The 22,728-nt window shown below is 44.2% G+C and overlaps 1 protein-coding gene across 3 annotated transcripts in view; it reads left to right on the top strand.

Annotated features, from left to right (window-relative positions):
• The window catches only part of Dh44-R1 (Diuretic hormone 44 receptor 1), a 106,807-nt gene that overhangs the window by 1,528 nt on the left and 82,551 nt on the right, over positions 1-22,728 (top strand). For all 3 annotated transcript variants that reach the window (XR_012999638.1, XM_076371810.1, XM_076371809.1), the window contains exon 2: positions 9,795-12,734. Coding sequence is in view for 2 of the 3 variants with exons in the window: in XM_076371810.1 (XP_076227925.1) it covers positions 12,440-12,734 (295 nt within the window). In the remaining variant the exon portion in view is untranslated. The remainder of the gene's footprint in view (positions 1-9,794; positions 12,735-22,728) is intronic.

Here is a 22,728-nt window from a genome sequence, read left to right as displayed (position 1 = left end):
AGGTGGCTTGAAGGACAAGAACCATTGCTTGGCAAATTGCTTCTCATGTAACCCGTGAACGATCGCTAATTCAATTCGAGGGACCGTTTCGTCCGGTCAATTTCTATGGACCCAGAAAATTTCCATTGCTTCTTCATGGATAACATGGGGAACAGGACCGACGCTGACTGCGTGGCAAACTGAACCGCGTCAGCCATTTTGGTACCCTCCCTGCCCATCGAGATAACCTGTTTAACAGTCGGTTTACCCGCGCTCTTCCCTTCATTCCGTGCAACGGCCGGTGTTTACGATATACCGGGTGGCAGTTGCCCTTAATTCTAAAATAACACTTGACGGGACTCTCTCGACGCAAGGAAGACGGTCGATCTGGCTTTTTTTTTTTATCGTCGACCTTACTGTCTCGTTTAAACCTTATTCTCTCTTGGCCGCCATCGACGTAGACAGTAAACCATTTCTAGGTCGAGCGATATTAAGTCCCCGAGACTCAACTTTTGAAAGCTTCATCATGAAATTTTGTGATTTAGCAATGGCAGCGTTTGACCGTATTAGTCAAAGCGACTGGTTTCGATTTTTTTGTTTCGCGATTATTGATATCTGAAAGGCATTGAATATTCGGAATAGTAAATAGTTTCACTCGAACACTATGATAGTGTCCGAAGAAACTGAAAATAATACAATTTTTATAGGGATTACATATCAATCGTGTTAAACGTTTTTTCACGTTAATTCTTTCATTGTCTTTTAAACATTTCGATAATGTTCGTATGAACAGTTTATTTTGAAAGTGGCTTAAGTCCAGTTAAAAAAGATTAGGAACCATTAAAAATTGAGAAGGTTATTCAGAATTGTAACCATTATAACGATTAAATTGATTTTTTTCCGAATAAACGGCTCATATATTCCTCCGCCATTTTGAAGAACGAAAGGGACCGAAGGATTTTTCGAATTTACAAATATTGATTGTAACGTTTGTTTCGTTTTTATGAAGCGACGAGCGGAGTCGCGAATTCGGCCGGACAATGCGCAATCTGTCATTAGCTTTGGTTCATCAGATTCCTCTTATGGAGTACGATTTGTTTTTCCTTCGAATCCTATTGCGCGGATAAATGATTTATGATACGAACACGGCTCCGTATTTCGACAGTCAGTGCCCGGATGATGAATCGAGTTATCAATTTTTCCATGAAACCGGTGTCTCTGTTTCGGCGCTACCCAGCCGGAAAATATTTTTCACGTGGACCCGCGTGCCCGGATCGAAAGTGCTCATCGTTCATCGCGCCACGTTTCCAGCTCTTATCTATACGGTGTTATAATAAAAGCTGTCCCACCAGCGCTCGTAAATTTCGAGCAGATCGGTCGTGCGTTTACGATTTCCCGCTGAACGTGTCCCTTCTGGTGCAACCCATTCGACACGACCATTCGATCGGTCACGATTTCTAGTGGGTCAGCGTAATTCTTTCCCAGCGAAACCTCTTGCACATCAAAGTGCACGCTCTGAGCTTTAATTTAATATAATGGAAGTTGAAAAATTTCCAATGGAACATTTCCAAAATCAGATCGACCCTGATGGATTCAACTTAGTTTTCAGTCACCTTTAGGTTTCAATCACGTTTAGTCGCGATTTTCAACAAATTCTCCTAATATTTTTTAACAGTACTACTTGCATGTTACAGTACAGACATCAAGCTTTAATTTCATGTGTCCAAAGTTTGAAAAATTCAAGTTGAACGTTCTAAAAATCGATTTCGAGGGAGACTCGTGCTCCTGAATCCATTGGCTGACTATTAGTTTCTGATTCTACTTGCAGGGTGTATTATTGGAAAGGATGATCGTATCGCTCGTGTTCCATCGATCTGTTTATCTTTGATCACTTCATATTAGTTAGTCATGCGAACCGAAGTATGATATACAGTAACCGTGTATAAATATTAACGGATGTAGAAATAGCATTGGACAGACACGCGATCTGTTCGACGTTCCGTTGCATACTTGCGCGATAAATCGCGTATCAATTTAATCTGGCACGTATCGTACGTAACGAATGCTTTTTCTTCACCTGTTTTTTTCTTTGTCGCCGACAATGATCCTCGAATCGGAATTCAAAATGATATAGATACGTATATCCGCGAATCTATTGTTCCCGTTGATCGCATTCCAAACGCTTCTGTTACACGCGCGCAACAATTGATTCGTGTAATTCAATCCTGCACCGTTATTATTTGCTTCTCTCGTTTTCAATCAGCCGCGATGAATATTCGTTATTGTATCATATTTTCCCGATAATTTGATGAAACCTTTTTCCCTGTAAATGAATTTTATTGTTCTGTTTATCGAACCATTCTGTTTCCCTTACACTCGAACGCGAATGAAATTTACATTGTCCCGCCCAAAATCATGTTCTCCCGAGTGTTATTTCAACGAAGAATCGAACATTTTAAATGAAGTTCAACTTCCGCCGAGGTTAATGACTTTAATGGCCGTCGGGGTTTGATTACAGTCCCGATAACGCAATTTCTCCCGAAGAAGAACGCGAGCCGCCGTATTGTGCCCGGTGGAAACGGTAACGAGACGATATCGAGTCCTTTCATTAAAAACCCAGTGACGGGGAAGTGAAAAAAGGCGTGCTCCCATTAACCATTGCGCGGCGGACGAAGTTAAAGGGACGCCGCGGTACAGCTGCGAGCTAAAATACGGCGTGCTCGGGAATTATTTCACCAGAAAGTTATCTGGAACATCAATTTCTAATTTTATATCCACGCGCGTCCATAATTTTGCAGGTCGTATCAAGTTTTTTTTTCACGCCGGAGCGTTTAATAACACGGCGATTATAATTCAAGCCACCTACCTCGCCGCTGGAACGTTAATTACACGCTTCCATCTTCTTGCATTGCATAATACCGTACATCCTTATCACCTCGATACTTATCTTCTTAAACTGAGTTAAGCCTGTCGCGCTTATCAAAATTTCAGTTTTTTACGAGGAAGTTCATCCGCATTTTCCCAAAGAGCCGTCGTTCCGTTTCGCCTGCGGTTTCTCCATTTTCGTTCGTTCCACGTTGAATCGTGGGCTAATACTTTCCGTGGCTTCTTCGTTTGACTTGTCGGGAATAACGTGACCGTATCAATCGGCGAGGAAATCCTTTTGACCGTCGCTCGCGCGATTCTCGACTTAACGAAGGACCTCGATGAATTCCGTTCTGCGGATATTAAATCGATATCGCGGGGATCCTCGCCGATCGGAGTGGCGAAGTCACCGTCGGGGCTGAATGAACTCTTTAAAATCGATTCCGGTTCTTGTTTGAAATGCAAATTCCGAGTAACGAGAACGGGATAATCATGCGGAGCCGTCGGGGGCTGAGCAAACCCCGGAATCTCTTCGAAAATTTATTTCCTCGTGCCTCCGTTCGACCCGCGCCGCGACCGGCCCCGGCCATCTAAACGTGAAATTGACCCAGAATCCGTAAACAGTCTCCGCTGATTATACCCCGCGACCGTGGCCGACAGATTTCACCTTTTATTTCCCGTGAAACTTCGCTTCATTTGCGCTGCGATTAACGCCGGCGCCCCGACCCGCGCGCTCGCTACCGAATTCCCGAGAAAAGAAACTTCGTCGAACTTCGCCCGGGCGTTTTAATACAATTCCACAACTCGTCCGGTTAATTTCCAGCTGGATAAATTAAGTAAGCACTTCGTTTCTCTGTTGGGGATCTTATTGAAAACGAAGGGAACGTTCTTTTCACTCTTACCGAGGGTATTTTAATCTGTTTCTTTGTATCTCTTTAGTAGCATGGGATGGGAAGTACTGAAATGCATGTTTCTAATTAATCGAAACTTCTATAGAGTCGAAAGACGGTGAAATGTTTGCGATAAATTACGAGAGAATAATGTTCCTTAATCTGCCCATGATTAAGGGATGTAATGGTGTAGCTCTTTGTCTATGAAAATTGTATTAGCAGATACGATGCTCTGCATTCAATGAATTGTTTTAATTATTGCCAACTACTATCGCTAACGAGGCTGCTAACTCGTTGGCTACTGTTAAAACTCGCTTAGATCTGCATTAGTGAATTCTAATTCAACAATTACATCTTTCGTTGGTCGTATTCTATAAGTATGATCATTTTAGATCGGTTTCATTTAGTTCGATTCAACGTTTTCGTGGTTTCAGTACACTTTCTTAGAAATACGCGTTGACGCAACATTGCGCCGTAGCCAAAGGGTTAACGAAGCGGGAGCTAGAAAGTCAAGGTTCTTCATAGCGATCGATCTGTGCTCGTCTCCAACGAAATTCGGTTCTTCCGATGCGTCACGAAGGAAGTTAATTTTTCAGTTTACGTAGCGAATGATGTCGCTCGAATTCGGCGTCGGTGGTAGCCGGAGTGTTAGATAAATAGGTCCTTAAACGAATACGCGAGCAATTCAGTTTCGTCCTTTGAGAGACACCCCATGGCGGCGGCCCCTTCGGCGGAATCATCGAGTTACGGTGTCCAATTAATTCCCGGTCGAGTGGCACGAAGCCGGCACACCTATCTTCGGGAGGCAACAGGTCCCCGTCTTGAACATAATTGAATTCATTAATCCAGCTCGCTCTTCTCTTCTTTACCGGACTTCCACTTCGGCGTGCAGTCATCAAGGGCGGCTGCTCCGTGTTTTCCTTGTTGAGCTGGTAATAAGGTCTGCCTACTGAAATTGAGAGCGCTTCTTTCGTTGTATTTTCTCGGAGAAGTAGGGCGTCCAAAATGTACATTGAACACGAAGCCTACCGGACTGGTCCGACTGACCCACTTCAGAATCTTATTTATTTTGCAAGCGTTTCAATTATGAAGGCGTTTTTGCGAAACACCAATTAAATTGGTGTGCCTGTACAAACTAGGAAACACGTCGAAGAGAAACGTATTGCAAACTGAATTAAAGTGGAACGCGAGGTATTCCGGGGTTTCTATTTTTACGCTCGGTTCACTTGTCGATCCGAATATTTAACGAGAGCGAATAATTATTTAGTCAGACCGTACGAAAGGTATAAAAGTGTAAAGGAATACTGCGTTCAGCCTGCGGCTCAAAAGTGAAGAGGAGCAAGGAGACTCTTCCACTCACGACGCTCGACTCGATAGTAATGGCGGCTCAGTTTCAGCGCGCGTTTCTTACTGGCTGAATCGAGAATTGAAGTGGAGCATGCGGCTGTCTTCTTGCTCCTCTGCGCTTTTGAGCTACAAGTTGGCTAACGTGAGATCCCTGCAGTACTTCGGTTTCCCATAATCCCTTTAAAACGGCGCAGATTAAATACTTGAAGCTAGCGGACTCGTTCTCAATTTCGCGTTGATCCGCCAGCTATAGCGATCCTTCGGATTTTGATTGTCACCTAGGATTGCGAACAATATTATCACTAACTTTACGGTGATGTCCCCTAGGATGCACGAGTTACTGTCAATCCCCAGCTTAACGTTCAACTGTCCGCCCACGTAAGCTCTAGACTGACGCAACTTCAATGTTTAACACTGAAACTAGTAGATGGGTCAAAATAATTCCAGATTTCTTATTTTGCAATTATCGAAGATAGATGCTTCTCGGAGAAATGATTAAAGAATTTGAATTAGTAACACGCGAAAAGTCGGTTTAATTGATCGATGGCTTTGGTGTTAAGTTAAATCTGAAAGTTCATCAGTTATTCTAAGAGATGAAGATGATTAATGAGCTACTAATTTAATTATAGTTACAAAGGTATTAAAGCCAACCGTGTTTTACGTAACCTTGTACCTATACTATTCATGTTTAAGTTTAATATAGAAAATATTCAGGGGTTGAATTTGACTCGTCAATTTCCGTGAACGTGTCAACACTCGCAAGACACTTGAATTCCCGTAGAAGAATTTAGGATGATCGTGGAAATTTTTAAACATTCAGGCTGCTTGAATATTCATGCGAGGATTAGGGGTGTCCGAGGGGGTGGATATTCGGCTTCTCCATTGGGGCGTTCGAATGATCGCAGACTGCTTAAATACGCTTGCTTCAGGTTAACTGTTGGCATTTTCAAGCGTCTGAGGTATTCAAATATTTATATTTAATATTAGGGGTGTTCGAGAGGGTAGAAGTCTGGCTTACCCTTTGAAACATTCAAATGATTGCGGGTTAACCGAGTGCTCATAGGGGAGTTTAGAATAGTTGCTGAAATTTCGGAACGTTTAGGCTGATTAAATATTTCTGTTCATAATTAGGGGTTGCTCGGGGGATTAAAGGAGGAGTCCAGTTTGCCCGTCGGGGATTGGAATAATCGCGAAGTGTGCAAACATCCACGGGAGGGTTTAGGGTTCATTTATAATGAAGCAGTTATTTAAGGGAGCGAAGAAGTTCAGAAGTTTGAAATTTTCGCATCTACAAGTATATCTCCCTTCATACCAATTAAAGAAGTCTGCTTGTATATCTTCGTTCTTTTCTTATATCTTTCTTTTTGATTTTCATATCGACGTGCAAATATTCATCGGATAATTGCAGATAATTGCAGAAATGTTCGAATGTTCTGAAATATTTTTATCGAGAATTAAGATCGTTTCAGGGAGTTGAACTAGATACTAAGAGGCATCTACAAGACTCTACGGGTTCACATGCAATGTTTATCTCGCGTTAAAGCCGAACAAACTTCGAATAACATTTATTGAACGTATCAACGTAACAGTTGTCCGCATCGAATGCCATGCATTTGCAACAACGCTTCTGTCGCGCGCAAGCGATACGGCATGCCGCGTGGCGCTTCGAAAAAAAACCTTTTATTTTTATTCAATTTATTAATTCCCGTATCGATGATTATGGTCCGAGCAAACACGGGCATATTGTACATAATGGATTCCGGATTTATTTATCTTCCGTCGGATATTCGTTGCCGGCGCAAATATTGAACGACGGCTGGAAGTGTTTAATCATTTTGAAAGGGACACCGTTATCGAAACGTTTTTTCGATTAATTCGACGGTTCGTTGTTATGGCTATGGGAAGCGTGGGTGTCTCGCAGGCGGCGGACTAAAAATGGCCAATTAACACGGTCGCGCGAATTAACCTTTCCGAGGTGTGCGAGATGTTTTATATCGACCGGAAATCATGGGATTCACATCTGTTTCGCTATTTCTCGCTAAAAACCTTTATTGCCGGAAAGAACGGTGCGAATTAACGTTACTGCAACGTTTCGTTCCCTTAATATCGTTAAACGAAAAGAGAACGTTTCTCGGAATCAGATTAAAAATGGAATTAGAATAGTTTTCGTTCCAGCGCGACCAGGATTGAAATATTTTTCCGTTGCTAATCATTCTCCCTTGTACGGCCATGTTGTCGGCAGACGCGCGACGCGGGAATATTCTTTTTCTTTTCTTTGTCGGCCTCGCGACGCCCTTCGATGCTTTTTATTTCGTTCTGATTTACATGCTCGGCGAGATTCAGCTTCTGAATATCTCGTCACGGGCGCACTGTAAACTCCGCTGCCAATCGATCCTTCGAAACACAAACCCTTGCGTAAGCAGGGGCCGGGGGCGTGACTTTTTCGCGGTTATCGGCGATCTTCATCCGCATCATCTTCAACTTTCACTGTTCATCACGCTGTCCTCTTCAAACGCCTCGGCGACATTCGGTGGTTTTGGAAAATATATAAACGGTCTTTGGGCTAGAGGAAGGGGAAGTTAGTTGAAATTGCGAATATCCGAAAGTTTCGAGACATTTTTAGAACTGTGCATCTTTGAAATTTGATCTCTTGATGCAAATAGTGGCAATATCTCAAAATAGTCCACCCTGTGTGAACGAAGCTTAAAGTTTACCGTTTCTGTTGCAATGAAGAATATTTAGTTCATGTCACGTCTAGGTTAGATTAACAGTACTCCTTCCTTATTATTCCAATAAAAGAAATGCAGATTTGAACGAAATTGTTTGTGGTAAACATTAACGAATGGATTGTAAAGTGTGAAAACGTTCCACAATGAAAGCAGCAAGAAACTGTTATATTTGCATGAAATTTGTATTACCATGCTAATGCAGCGATGCATCTAAAATTTATAAAGGCAATACAATCGTGGAATCAATCATTTTACCTCGCGTAATCTGTACCAACCGTATCGCAGTTCGGTAGTGAACAACGCTAACAGTTTACCGTTTTTGCCGGCCACGGTATAATTTATCGCTGGAGGGCGTCGGCGTGGCCCGAGATGGACGGGAAAAAAGCGTTCCGCAATTGTTGCGCCGCTCGCAAAATCGATCCGAGGATTACACTATAAATTTTTCAATCATACCCGTCCATCGAGTTCCGTCCGCGCCGGCCCGCGCCGACCGTAACAAAGGAGGACCGGCTTGAAACGGATATCCCGCGACATGTGCACACGTGAATTGTAAACGGAGCATTCGTCGGACGTTTCACTCTGCAAAACCGCCTTCCACTCGACCATGTTTTCACGCCGCAATGGATTTTGCAACAGTTTACTCGGAAAAACGTTCATTTTTTTAGCGTTGAACTTTCGCGTTGAACGAAACACTGGCGATCTTACTCGATTCCACGTCCGTATCATTTATCTTCTTTAAATATTAGCGGTTCACCGGTTGTACATCGTACCGGGTACAGTTTATATGTATTACGGCGTGCATAACGGAGAATGAATATCATTGGTTTTCGTTATTCATTCGAAAAACGGAGGAGAAGTCGCGCGAATGGAACGGGGACTCCGGAAATATGAGACATGGATGGACTTTCAGTTGAAATATCGATTTAGGAACTGTTTGATGCTAATTTCTCGTTATTACTAAGATTATCGAGTAACTTTGTCTATCTAGGATAGAATGTATCAATCGATACGCAAGATACTACATGATTTATTCTATTCCCTGTCGTTTTAAAGTAACAAGGCTTCGAATCGAGTGAAACGCTACAGAAGTCGTAAGACCCAAGATCTCGACGTTTCGTTTGCACAATAAGCGCCGAACTTTCCGGAATTGGAAAAGTTCGAGGTCCTCCTCGGGCCGTTTTGGCTCGTCAAAGATGGCGGCGCCGCCATAACCGGGCAGCGAGCGCCATTTATCGGGCGCGAACGAAGGACACGGAACGGTCGAGCGAAATCAATTGTCGCGGGGAGGTTACAACCAGCCGAGGAATCGTCTTTCGAAGTCGTGAAAGATATTGCCCGCGGAGAACAAGCCCGAATATAAAAGCGACGGCATATCTGCCCTTTATTTCCCGGCAATTTGAAAGATATTGCCGCCGGTGAGGTCACCGCCGGGATCCATCACGGGGAAACATTGGGCTCGCGGTATATTGGTCCTCATTGTCTTCTCGTGAACGTTTCATTAGACGGCCGAACGGGTTCCTCGGGGGACGTAATAAAGAGTTATGGAACACGGGAATGCGCGAAGTATGGAACAATGTTAGTCGACTGAGGGATGGTACTGTAGCATTCAGAACTGCTCGGCGATACATTTCACTTTGGAAAGACATAAGCTTCTCGATGGCAATTTTCATGGAAGATGAACGATCACCTTTATCCCACAATATACCACGAAAGACATGAAATTCCTAATATTCTACAATTAGCAGATTCAGGAGCGTTTTCAGTTACTAAAGTCCTAGTAGTACTTCCCTTCGAACATGAACTAATGAAATTCCACTGGAACCTCGATGAAGACCACATTCTAGCACAGTTTCCCTCGAAATGATATCTCTGCCGTAACGCGTCCCGTTCGAAACGGGAACAACCTGTAGATCAACTGCGCATCATCCGCGAAAATCCGATAGGATACCATTCCGGCCTCATCCAGAGAATTGCATTTTTCCAGGAGGTCGAAGAGGACGCGGCCCGTTGCGGGAGGAAGGAGGTGGCGCGAGGAGAGGAGACGAGAGGATGGTGGCGCATGCTCCTCCTCGTGGTGCACGCGTCGCAAGCGAGCCGGTAGGCCACGTTTGCCCCAGGTACAGGCGAAAATCCATATCGAGCCGGTGCACCGTCTCCCACGGACGCCGACGGAGGACTCCGCGAGGAGGCGAGTAGCAACGCGGCAGCGACCATCGCGACGCAGCTTCCTCGGGACACTGGCGCGCCGGTGCTACGCAGGCGGGCATCAACCACCGCTGGTAACACGTGCGCCGCTGGCAGTCGCGTGTTGCCACTCGCCGGCGGACATCTAGCTGGCCGGCTAGCTGCTCCGGCGAACCTCCTAACGATCTGCGAAATATAGAGCAATCTCTCTAAACAAGCTACGAGAGTATCTTCATTTCCGCTTGAAACGAGTCCTCTCCGAAAACTCGGAAAATCCTGGTCATCACCGGTTGGTGTCGCACTACGAAAACACCGAAGGCCTCGATCATCGCGAACCAGTGCCGCATCGATCGCGTTGATTGCCAGTATTCACCGCGAGCATCTGCTTCGGAGCGAGAACAGCCTGCCAATGTAGAAAACAGAGACGCAGAAGCTAGCACGCGCGAGGAACCAATCTAAGAAAGTGAATCCTCTTAGGAAGATTGTGCTGCAACGCGAATCCAGTCCGTTTCCACGAGGCACAGGAAGCAAGACGAACGAGACGCGAGTTCCTAGGACAGGCCTCCTCGAGGATCCAGCGCTGGGAGTGATTCGATCCCGTTGCTAGAGACGGGACGATCAGACGACCCTTCGGATCCGGAGTTTCGAAACTCGTTTCCGGAAGCTATTAAGGGTTGATTAGGGGCTTTCTCGCGGAGAACGGGGGATAAAAGGCTGCGCCGTTCGGAGGACCAGTTCGACGCTGGATTCGAACCCGCTGGAGAGATCCTCGGACGGAGTGTGTTCGCGGTTCAGAAGTTGCTCGGAGTTCCCGTAACAGTTTCGGAGTCGTCGAATTGTGACGTTGTCTCGGGGGAGGCGCTCCTTTGTCCGACTGGTCCCGAGGAAACCGGGGGAACTTGGACCGGTAGCTACGACTGGATACTTCGATAAAGGACTCTCCTCGTCTGGGATCGAGAACCGGCGCGCCGTCGGGAGAATATCGAGAGATAGCCTCCGTTGCAGCGCTAAAACGACGAAGTTTCGAGAGCCTCTTTAATGGACGCCGCTCGGGAAGGGCGATCGCGAGAAGCGACGCGGCGGGTGACGGAATGACTCGTCGCGAGACGATCCCGCCTCGAGCAGTTAAGTTCGAAATCGTCTCGCGGACGATTTAACCCATCGCGGGAAGGATCCGCCGGGGAAGGACTCTTATCGGGGGAGCTTTTTCACCGTGAGCCTCGTTGGACGGGAGAACGTCAAACATCGGTCCTCGACGTCGGCCGCGTACGATCCTGTCGGGGAGATTCAATGCGTTGCCCGGGAGCCATTCGACGAGTAATAACGGCTCCCGAGTTCCCACGAAAATTGCCCGCGTACCCTTTTCCGACGCGCTCGCGATTGGAGGGGCGTCCGTAAAAATCGCAATGAAATTGAAGCGACTCGAGGGAACTGGAAACCAGGGATTCCCGACGACTACCGGTGCAACCTTGCATTTCATGGACTCATGGGAGACTCCTTGCGCACCGGGTTGCAGGAAATTGATGTTCTAAGCGTTCTCGAGGGTTGTCAGCGTTAATCACCGGCGGCACTGTTTCTAGTGGATCGAAGGGGTGATTAAAGGAGTTGCTAACGACAGGGGAAGATCGAGCGCTCGCGGGAAGATCCTTCTGTTAATATTCCCCGTGCTCTCGGCCACTGGACAGCGCCGAGAGCCACGAGAAGGATTCTTTCTGGATTAACCGGGACCCTCCTTCGAGGGTAAAGGATCTTAGGGGATCGCCGAGGAATCCCACGGTGGTCGAGGAACATCTCCGCTCCGCTTCCCACGGGGTGTACGCGCGGGGGAATAATCGCGTGTCGGTCCGGCCGGCGCAGATAAATAGATCCTTTGAGATTCTGCCCGTGCTCCTGCGGATCTACGTGAAGGGAATCGGGCTGATGGAATTATCTTGACCTTATCAGCTCGTACACTCCGCAGGACCGATCCACAAGAAATCTAGACGCCTCCTTATCATCCCGAGTTCCTCGACACGCTCTTCGAGTAACCTCGGAAATCAGATCAACGATCTCACGCGTTGGTAACGGACTCCTGCGAAATATCTTCCTCGGTAAATAAACTTCCGAGTACCGGTGACATGTCTAATAAAAAATGGAAGCGGAGGAATAACGGATGCTGACAGTGAATAGTTCAAGAGGTGCGATTTATCTTGAATTCCTTCAGACATTCTTCGAGGGTATCTCGACGATCACCGACTTCTAGGGATTCTAGAGAATCTACGATATTTATGATATTTCTAAAAGTATTTTCCGGAGTAACTTCGTCGAGTACCAGTGGTAGTTCCGGTGGGAGATGAACACAGAGGACCGATAAACGGTAGGAGCGAGTAGTCCGAGCTGCGGCGGACGTTTCGCTTTGAGTTGTACTTGGAAGTTAAACGGCAGCTCGCGTAGAAAGACTGAAACATGACCGCGCAACAGAACAACGAGACGTCGCCCTACGACACGGGCAATTACATCTTGAACACGCTGAACTACATTAACAAGCTGAACGAGACGCTCAGCGCGGAGGCGATCAGGTGCTTCGAAATGAAGGACCGCGAAGAAATCGAACGTCTGTCCCTCGGCGAGGATGCCGAGGAGCAGCTCGAATGCGAAATTAGCTGGGACTCGTTGCTGTGCTGGCCTAGAACGCCGCCGGGAACCCTGGCCACGCTGCCCTGCATCGAGGAGCTGAACGGCATCCGTTACGACAGCACGCGTGAGTAACGACATTACGTATGCATGCCGTGTTTCGGGAGCTTGCACATCAGCTTCTTGCCGGAACGAAGCTGTTCTCGTTTTTCCCCTTTCTTCGGAGCCTTCGTGTTCCTCGGGCGAACCTTTACCTCGTTTGCCTTCTTATACACGTTTTAATCTTCCCTTTTTAACATTAGAACTACCGAATATTCGTTACGGTTGACGTGTAATTTTGGTGAAGATTTTAACGACATTTTGCCGATTTCTTTGGGTATTCTTTATAGTGTTCAACCCCTTGGCTACAGAATTTTGTGTTAATGTTGCGCGAATTGAACTAAATTAAACTAATAGGAAGTAATCGTATTTATATAATATACGGTTAATGGAAGATATAATCGATGTAATTAGAATAGAATTCGCTTACGTCCGATTTAAGCAAGTTTTCCGCAGTTACATCGAAATCAAATTTTTCAAGCGATTTTCAGGTAGCTAACAGCAGCAAAGGGGTTAAGTGAAACTATTTATTTCCGACATCGTTTTGGATATTTAATCCTTTGCACTCGAGAGGCGCCTCTCACTCACCAATTGATTTCATACAGTAAAACTATAAAATTTGATACTTAATATTATTTGAGAAATATTCAAACAAAATAGCTTTGTCCCTCGATGTGAGTGTGATTTCTCGTCGAGTTAGCTTCACAAAATATCCTCTCTGTCTCATCAGAAGACGTTAAAATATTTCTAATGAAAAACTTCCGGGTGCAAAGGGTTAATACTTTTGAATGGTTTATAACTGTAGTTCTAATGTTAATTTGAGGCGATTTTTATTTGGAGATTTGATTATTGTATTCATGGGGTTAAAGGCACATTGTGATGAGATGCAGACGACAATGCTTTATTAAACGGTTTTTCCGTCGAGACCGATGGTCTCCGGCGAACGCGTAAAATCTGCAGCTCGCGTAAATCAGTCGTGCGATTAGGATTAGTCGCTTTGTTGGCGGATTGTACACGGTATCCTGGAATTGCGGGTAAACGTTTGTTCGCTGTGAATCATGCGATCGCGATGACGAATCGTCGGAAACGGGCTTCAAAGCTGCAGCGGATAATTGAATTTTTCGTTGTACATTTCAATTCCGAAACACCGATCGCTGAAGCTATTAACGTCACGGCGGAAACGTTCAAGCCGGTCTCGAAATTCGCCGGAAATTTCGCGAAAAAAATGATTCCGCGGGAGACAGAAGTTAATTCGCACCGAAACGTGTTTGTTCGTCGCGCAGCATCAATAATATCTCTGGAGGAGACGCGCGGAGTGAAAAATATGTTTACACGGTAACGCGTCAGCGAACGGTGTCTGGATTTTTCGAGTGAAATTCGCCGACGCCCAGTTTCATGAATTAATTACGCATCTGGGTAATTAATAGGAGCTTTTACTGAAAGTCAAGCGGCTCTTAAAGGGAACAGTCTAACGCGAGATGTCGTTTTGCGAAGCATTAGAAGCGGTTTGCACGCGGAGCGTACTGTTCTCCAGTGTACCAAACTATGCCGCGCGTTGTTTCGAACAATGTGTTTCGATTTAACGCAAAAACAAAGGGATCCTCCGAGGGGGACCGATTTTATTCAAAAACAACGACTCGCGCTGCGAGCGTTACAGTTAGAAACTCGCTGAACACGGAGCACACACTATCCTCTCGGCAACAAACTTTCGCCGGCTAATGAATTAAACGTTCAAACATTGAGAGAATTTTCAGAGTTAATTATTCGTAAATGACGCTGTCGAAGAGTCGAGGGAACCTGTCTGTTGATAAGTCGGGGTTGCATAAAATTCAAGAATCGTTAATGTGGAACATTCGCTGTTTGAACATTATAAACGAAACTTGCAATTTTGTAAACGATTATTAAGTGTCCAACTTAAAGCGTTTCATATTTTACGATCGCAAACGAAGTGATTCCGTTTCGAGGGAGAAATCATTTTTATTCAAATGAAGTTCGGGTTTTCGAAGAATGTTATTTTACGCAAATGCGTTCGGCGAGGATGCAGGACCCAACGGTGGATCCTGATCGAGCGAAGCTTTAGTTCGGGACGATCCAACGTGGGAAAATTTAATTAAACCATCACTGCCGCGTCATTTGTTTCCTTCGGTATAGGCGGCGGAACGTATCTATCGAAAAATCTCTATCGAAGCGACACGACTGGCCCGATTTTATCTGGAATCGCGCGGTTTCATCTGTCCAGTCCACCGTGAAATTGAAAAACAGCCGGCCCGCGGCAAATATCTGACGAGTATCGGATGAATATCGTTTGTAAGTGGACGAGATAAAGGGAAATGGATCAAAGACTGCTCGCGCATAATTGAATTCGAAGTCACGGGAACATGAAATGAATCAATAACGCTGGACATTCATTTTCTAATGTTAATTGATCGATTAGTAAAAACAATATCCACTGAGTCCCATACTAGAATAAGAAAAAAAAATATAAACAAAATAAGCGATTCGTTGCTGTGTTAAAAAGAACCGCACTCGGACCAGCCATAATCGCACGAAACAAATTCGCCTTAAATCATCGCTGAATAATATTTAAAAAATTCAATATCCGTCAAACTGACGCGTTCCGTAGATCTAGTGTTGAGTACTAAAGGAGGTACTCAACAAACTGCAAATAACCCCAATCCAACACTCGCGAAACGAAAGAAAATTCCAAAGAAAATAAACAGCGATTCGTTGCTAAGTGAAAACCGGTGGATCTCCCCATTCGGTCGGACGAGCGTTAAGTTAAAAAGAGAACCGAGGAAAGGCACTCGGGCCAACCGCGTAATAACATTCACGCGAAACAAATGCCGCCGTTTCATCGCCGTGAACAAGTGGAAACGTTGAATAATGGACCGACAGACGGCTCCCGAGTAAACGAGCGAGGCGTCTTCGGGGAATTTTCGGGTCGATCTTCGCGGGAATGAAGCGCCGCTGGAAGATATTTCTCCGTGTGCATCCGTGACGTATTTTTACACGGTCTGAATAATTCGCTCGGCGCGGAACGGCGAACGAGGCGCTTGTAAAATCTTCCGGCGCCGATCGATCTTGTTTACGGAGCGGCACAAGCGGAGCGCCGATCCGACCCTCGCGCGCAGGAACAAGGAGCATCCCGTCACCCGCGAAATAATTGAAACGGAATACGCGCGCGTCCATATTCATATTAATATTTCAGATGCACGGCGGAGCCCTCGCCTTTTCCTCGAACACGATATCGCGAAATTACGGGCGCGCTCCCCCTCTGAAAGGCAGCTCGCCCCGGCGATGCGCCATGTTTATTCACGCATTTTACACGGCAAACAATGCCTCCCCTCGCGAGGTCCGTTATTCTGAAACTCGTTTTTTGCTGCGCGGTACACTGGCTGCTTGATTTCCATTACTTGCTAATTACGTGAGAAACTTTCAGGTTTTAGCGGTAGTCGAAGGAATTCGTTTCAATATTCATTCTCTGATGTGTAGTGTACTGGGTGTTTGAGTTGTGCTACTTGGTAATTGATTACGTAAGAAACTTTTAGGCTTTAGCGGTAGTTGAATAAGGAAATTGTTTCAATATTCATTTTTTGATGTGTGATGTATTGGGTGTTTGAGTTGTGCTACTTGGTAATTGATTAGGTAAGAAACTTTTAGGTTTTAGCGGTAGTTGAAGGAATTTGTTTCAATATTCATTCTTTGATGTGTAGTGTACTGGGTGTTTGAGTTGTGCTACTTGGTTATTGAACAGGATTTCCATTATTTGTTAATTGCATAAGAAATTTCTCGGTTTTAACATTCGGTTTTCGTTGTAGGATATTATAGGTATTTGATTTGAAGTGTCTGATGGTTGAGTAAGGAATTTGTCTGTTTCAATATTCATTTTTTGATGTGTAGTGTACTGAGTGTTTGAGTTGTGCGACTTCGTAATTGAACAGGATTTCCATTATTTGTTAATTACGTAAGAAACTTTTAGGTTTTAGCGATAGTCGAATAAGGAATTTGTTTCAATATTCATTTTTTGATGTGTAATGTACTGGGCGTTTGAGTTATGCTAGTCGATAATTGTATAGGGAATTATTTCGATGGAGAAATTTTATTCTGAAGAGCTTTAGTTGGTTCTTGTGGAAAATTAATCGTTGGTTTGAATGTTTCGTTACATTAATTGTTTTAGTTAGTAATCAGTAAATTACCGACGTCCGCGGAGGTCCATTCTTTACAATCAAAATGGTTATTAAACGGTTTTCATGAAATTCCATTGGATTTCATTAGAAGGAGGTCGTTCTGTTACAAATTTTACATGCACCGGATCACGAACGTGTGTGTAAGTATTCCGCCCGCGAACAACAATTAAACTAATTAATTTGCACGCAAACGTTTGCTACACGTAATTGTACTAATTTGTTTGCTTCGTTACCCAATGTCGGAGTACGTTCAGTAAACCTTCGCGAATACCTTGAACGAATCACCGGAACTACTAAAACGTTTCAGCGATATATCTTCTTGCATGTCGCGCATAATCGACAGTCACAAAATCCATTTGCAATTCAACTGCAAACCCATTTTCATTCCTGGAAACCACAAAACCTTGGAACAAGCACAAAAGAGTAATTCACACTTCGATAATCAAGCTAAAAATCACGCGATTCAGCTGAGAATCTCGAAACGAAGTGATTCCTCCATTACGATACAATAGAATTATACTCTCGTTCCACTCGGATTCGAATTATATTTCCATATTCCACACAATGATCAATTCCAAATGCCATTTACAACTCTTCAAACACATTTTCCGTTCCCCAAAACCTTCGAGCATCGATGGAGCAATGATTCACACCTCGAAAATCGAAACGCGAGTCACAGCGTCGCATGAAACGTCTCCAAAGATAATACAACTACAATTTGTACTTGAATTCGAGCAGCAATATCGGTTCGACGGAAGACAGAGGGTCGGGCTAATTTGGCGGGAATCCAGGCAGAAAGCTGCGATTTCAATTCGTCGATGAAATCGTACGTAAAACGAGCATCGGAGTACGTAATTCCGGCCGGAGCCCGTTGGAAGCCGGCGAAAAGAAACGGGGAACGTAAAAGAAGAGGAATAACAGCTCGGGGGAAGGCTTTTAAATTCCTCTCTTTCCTCTCCTTTTTTCTCTCTCTCTCTCTTCTCCATTCTCGTTTACCTTCTCTTCCACGTTTTCTTTTTCCGGTCCCGCGAATCGATATCGGGGTAAAATACCTACTCTGGGCTCGTAAACGCCACCGCCTCTCTGACGTGAGTAGCTTCCGCTTTAATGATCCCCGCGCGTTCGCCCGCGTATCTACAAAACGAGCTCTCGCATGCGTTTCCGGCCTTCAACGGGGAATATCAAATCGCGATTTATACACGTACGTGGGAATCAGGCGCCGCGATTCATTCGGTTTGTCGGTATCTATAATTACGATCGCACCGGGCGCAGACGTCTCGATTTTTTTCGGAATTCTTCTCTATTTCTTCCGCAAACATTCGCGGATGTTTCGATTTCTTCAGAATTTTACGTTTCCCTTTGTATATATTCATGGACGCTTCGATTTGTCGGGATTTTCTCTTTTTTGATTCACGTTCCTGAGAGGTATTCCTCTGACTATTGTCATGTCTTCAGTTCTAGATATTCATAGACATTTTTTGAGATCTGCTTCTATTGATTCGGTGTTGTAAATATACCGAATTAACTGCAGATACGGAACATATCGACTGATTGGATATTAACCCTTTGCACTCTGTAGGCTTCAATATCGCACCAGTTATAATATCAAATATTTTAATGAAAAGGAACTACCTTAAAATTATTAGATTTTCCACGCATCGAAATTTTTTACTGAGAAGGAAAATAAAAGATCGAAGGAATGTTATAGCATTTTTCATTTTCGCTAGGAGTAAAAATTAGTTGCAGTTGCTGATAGATTACAAAACCATCTGGAGTGCTAAGGGTTAACTCTTTGAGGCACGTGATTTTAAATAAGAAAACAGTTCGCAAAATTTAATCACAGTCTCGACAACTAATGCGTCTTCACGTGTATACATTTTCGCTTTCACTGATTTACGCGTTTATATTTAGTTCATAGCATTGCCAACTGGATGGAAAACTTTGAATAAAATGTTAACACTTTGAACTCTGTAAGAAACTACCCTAAATTATTAGATTTTCCACGCCTCCGAATTTTGTACTAAGAACGAAAATAAAAGATCGAAGAAATGTTATAGCATTTCTCATTTTCGCTAGAGATACCATAAAAATTAGTTGCAGTTGCTGATAAATTACAAAACCATCTGGAGCGCTAAGGGTTGAGTTTTATAAGCGCCGTTTGATAAAAGTTTACATCGATTCTGATTGATACCACTATAAGAATATGTATCGTCAATTCTCAACATCTATACGAATGAGCCCATAAATCCAGTTATAATATGTTAATAATTAATCAACGATCCTTATTACCCGATACCTGGAGGTTCATAATTGATAATCTGTAGGTAACCGGTATTCCCTGGAATCGGATAAGCGATAATCAATAGAGATTACGCTTGTTATCCTTATTACCAGTCTACTGAACCTTGCACCTCTCAGTAACCGATGAAACAAAGTCAAACAAAAAAAACTTCAATAACCGGGCAATCGTATCTATTCGTCAACAGCTGAAATTACGAATTCTCCGGAATCTCCGCGCTAATTACCATCGAAATTACACGGGAACAATGTCTATAGCCCGGCAGCCAGTAAAACACAGTCGAAATAAAAACCCCGATATCTCCGGGCAATAATTTCTATTCATCAACAGTTGGAATTACGAATTTTCTGGAATACCCACATTCTAATTACCATCGAAACTACACACGAATAATACCGCGATTTCCCTCGGACCCATGAATCCCGCGCAGAATATTCCATTCATGCTATCGCGATTCGAATTTCATCATCTACTTTTCATACGAACAATTCCATTCCATTTCTGCTCTCGCTCACGGCCCTTCCGCGCCGCGGATATTAAAAATACGATAACAGTGGAAATAGCCGAGCGATAAACGAACAGCGCGAAATTAAAAGTACCGAACTATTGAATCCAAATTAGCGTCGAGACGTCGCGGGAAATCTAAAAGAGAGAGAGAGAGAGAGAGAGAGAGAGAGAGAGAGAGAGAGAGAGAGAGTGAGAGAGAGACGTGAACTTCGCGCCGGTAGAATTTAAAGGGAATCGAATGACGGGGAATTCTGGGTAACTGAATTTCAACAAAAACCATCGGGAAGGGAACGGGAGCGGCCATTCTATCTAACCACAATCTCGCTCGGTTTACCTTGCAACAGTTTCCCCGTTGTATCATCCAATAACCCGTATAACTGACTCAAGATTCCTCTTTTTTGCCCGCTTTTTTAATTAAGCCGGTACACCGCCGCGACGCGAACTCAATTATAAAAGCAGCTTGGCCGCGGCAATTGCCGCGCGGTCCCTCGATGCTCAAGATCAAATTACGTTTGCGACGTCGGCGAACCAGGCCGACGTACAACGAGAATGCCACTTATAGTGCAAGGAATACAATTTTCAAAAGGAAAGAGTATCTTCGCTTTTCCGTCTGTTGCACGAAGTAAAATGTGGGATGAAATGGCGTTATAACAGAATTCTGTGTGAGATTTTTATAGAAAGTTACAGGGGTTCGGAGATCGGCGATTCTTCGATTACGATGTGATTTTCCAATTTTCTGGAGTAATATTCGTTGTGATTAACAGATGAGGTTTAGATAAAGAAGCTTCATTTGCAATACATTGTGCAAATGTTTGTTTAAAGGATCTTTATTTTTCTATTTGCTAGATGATATGGAATCAGACGATTTCCTTTGAATGGGAAACGAATTAATTATTCAAGCAGCTTTTATAAAGTAATCTCAAGCGAATTGCAGTGCCTACGATTTTGTTAACAAACAACAGTTTAAAATGTTAATTATTCTCCATGAAGTAGCTTTGTGATTCGCTGTATGTTATAAGGAAAATAGAGAAATCGTCCGCGTTTATGTAAATGAGGTCATTCCCGAGGCACGCCAACCGGTAGTGTTCCGTTCGATAGATCTAACCGCGGGGGCATCTTTAAAATGAATATTCACGAAGGGATTTGGGAACCATTAACGCTCGTTGACACGCGTCGCTCGTTCGCTAATTAATTCCACGATCCGCGCCACAATAACAAACCAACCCCGCGTCGCCGGCCCCTTTCCGCGCCACGAGCAATTACGGGTTTTATGTATTATTACTCCTGTTTCCTGCTTTCCGAACGAATGCGCCCAATTAACGCTTACAGCCACCGATACCTCGTCCTCTTTGGGATCTGTAACAATGGTTCCATCGGCGGAGATAGGTTCTATGCTCCTTATTTGCTCATTAATGAGCACTATTTTATGTTAGGGTTACACACAGGTTTATGTCGATTTTCGACAAGAAGATATAAGATCGTAATATAATAATATACAATGATAAGCGATTATATAGCAAACAGGAATAAATTTATTAATATGTATTACATGTGATTTCATATAATTATTTTATTCCCCATGAAATTTTGAATCACAAATCTGTAAAGTGCATACCTTGCAACGTGAATGCACCAACTAACAATTTTCGTCGCCCCGAGCTCGTAAAGTTAGCGACTTTCCGCTTATTTTAATTATGCATCGGAATAATGAACATGCAAAACAGGACACAATTTAAACACTCTCATCTCTCATCATCTACGAAAAATGAAAATATTGTTTTAATTCTGAACTGTCGACGATTGCATATTTCACGTTTAAACTATAAAATTATCGCAGCCAATTAGCCTAACATCATCCTGCACTGAGAGTATTCTACTCGGGATAATGTTAGTTGCCCAGGTCTCACCGCGTGGAGGTTGCTGCGAGTGGAGACCCTGGGAGGTGGGTGGAAGATTCAATTCCACCGACCTCCCTTTCCAATTCTAGATCTTATCTCTAACGCGCTTATTTTTATCGCACTTATATTTAACACACTTATTGTTAACGCACTTATATTTAACGCTCTTAATATAATAATCGCTCGAAACGATGAAGTGTCCCTCGGTGGATGATCGACGTCTTCTTTCGTAATTCTAACTTAGCTTAGCTTCAACGCATACCTTAAATTCTACAATCGTCGCAGTAAGGGGAATGAATCAAGGAAGAAGTCCTCGACTCGAGAATGAGATGACGCGAGACAATTAGGGGACGCAATCTTAATTCTACCTTAGCTTAGCCTTATGAAACTACAAATTGGTCGCAGATATGTCGAGGAATTATCGGAGCAAGAAACAGAGGAGCGAATCAAGGAAGAAGCCCTTGATTCGAGCATGAGAAATCAGAGAAGAAGTCTCTGACTGAAAATAGGCAAAATCAGGGTGACGCGAGCAAACCGCGAGCAGAGCAGGCAGAACTGCAGTGTCGAGGTCCGATGCTTCCTCATCTACGGATCAGAGGATGATCTCCACCGGCGCCAGCGTTCACCCATTGCTGGGATCTCCGTGACGATTCTGGCTTCGATGGGCACAGGACAACTTGTGTCCCTCCCCACGGGAACCTACCGGAACCCACCATCATAATCTTTCGAATCGGTCGCACCGAGTTACGACACTGCAGCGCTGACTGATCTGACGCGGCCGATTCACTTGCACTCATGGCTAAGTGAACCGGAGTAAATTGAGAAACGGGCGAAATCAGTTAAAGATCACAGAATCAAGTTAAAGAATAACTACTCGACATATTTAGACCATTTCGCAGCCATTGGCCTAGCAGTATCCTCGATAGGAACTACTCTATCGGCGATGCTGCTAGTTTCCAGGTCCACCACGTGGAGGTTGCTGCGGGAGACCCTGGGAGGTGGGTGGAAATTCAATTCCACCGACCTCCCGTTCTAAATCTAAATCTTATCTTTATCGCACTTATATCTATCGCATGTCATATTCTAATAATCCCACGGCGGATGATCGATGTCTTCTTTCGCATGCTTAAC

The sequence above is a fragment of the Nomia melanderi genome, chromosome 11, assembly GCF_051020985.1.
Source record: "Nomia melanderi isolate GNS246 chromosome 11, iyNomMela1, whole genome shotgun sequence".
In the NCBI taxonomy this organism is placed as follows: Eukaryota; Metazoa; Arthropoda; class Insecta; order Hymenoptera; family Halictidae; genus Nomia; species Nomia melanderi.
The sequence above is the reverse complement of the archived record's forward strand: the minus strand, read 5'-3'. Positions and strand labels throughout refer to the sequence as shown.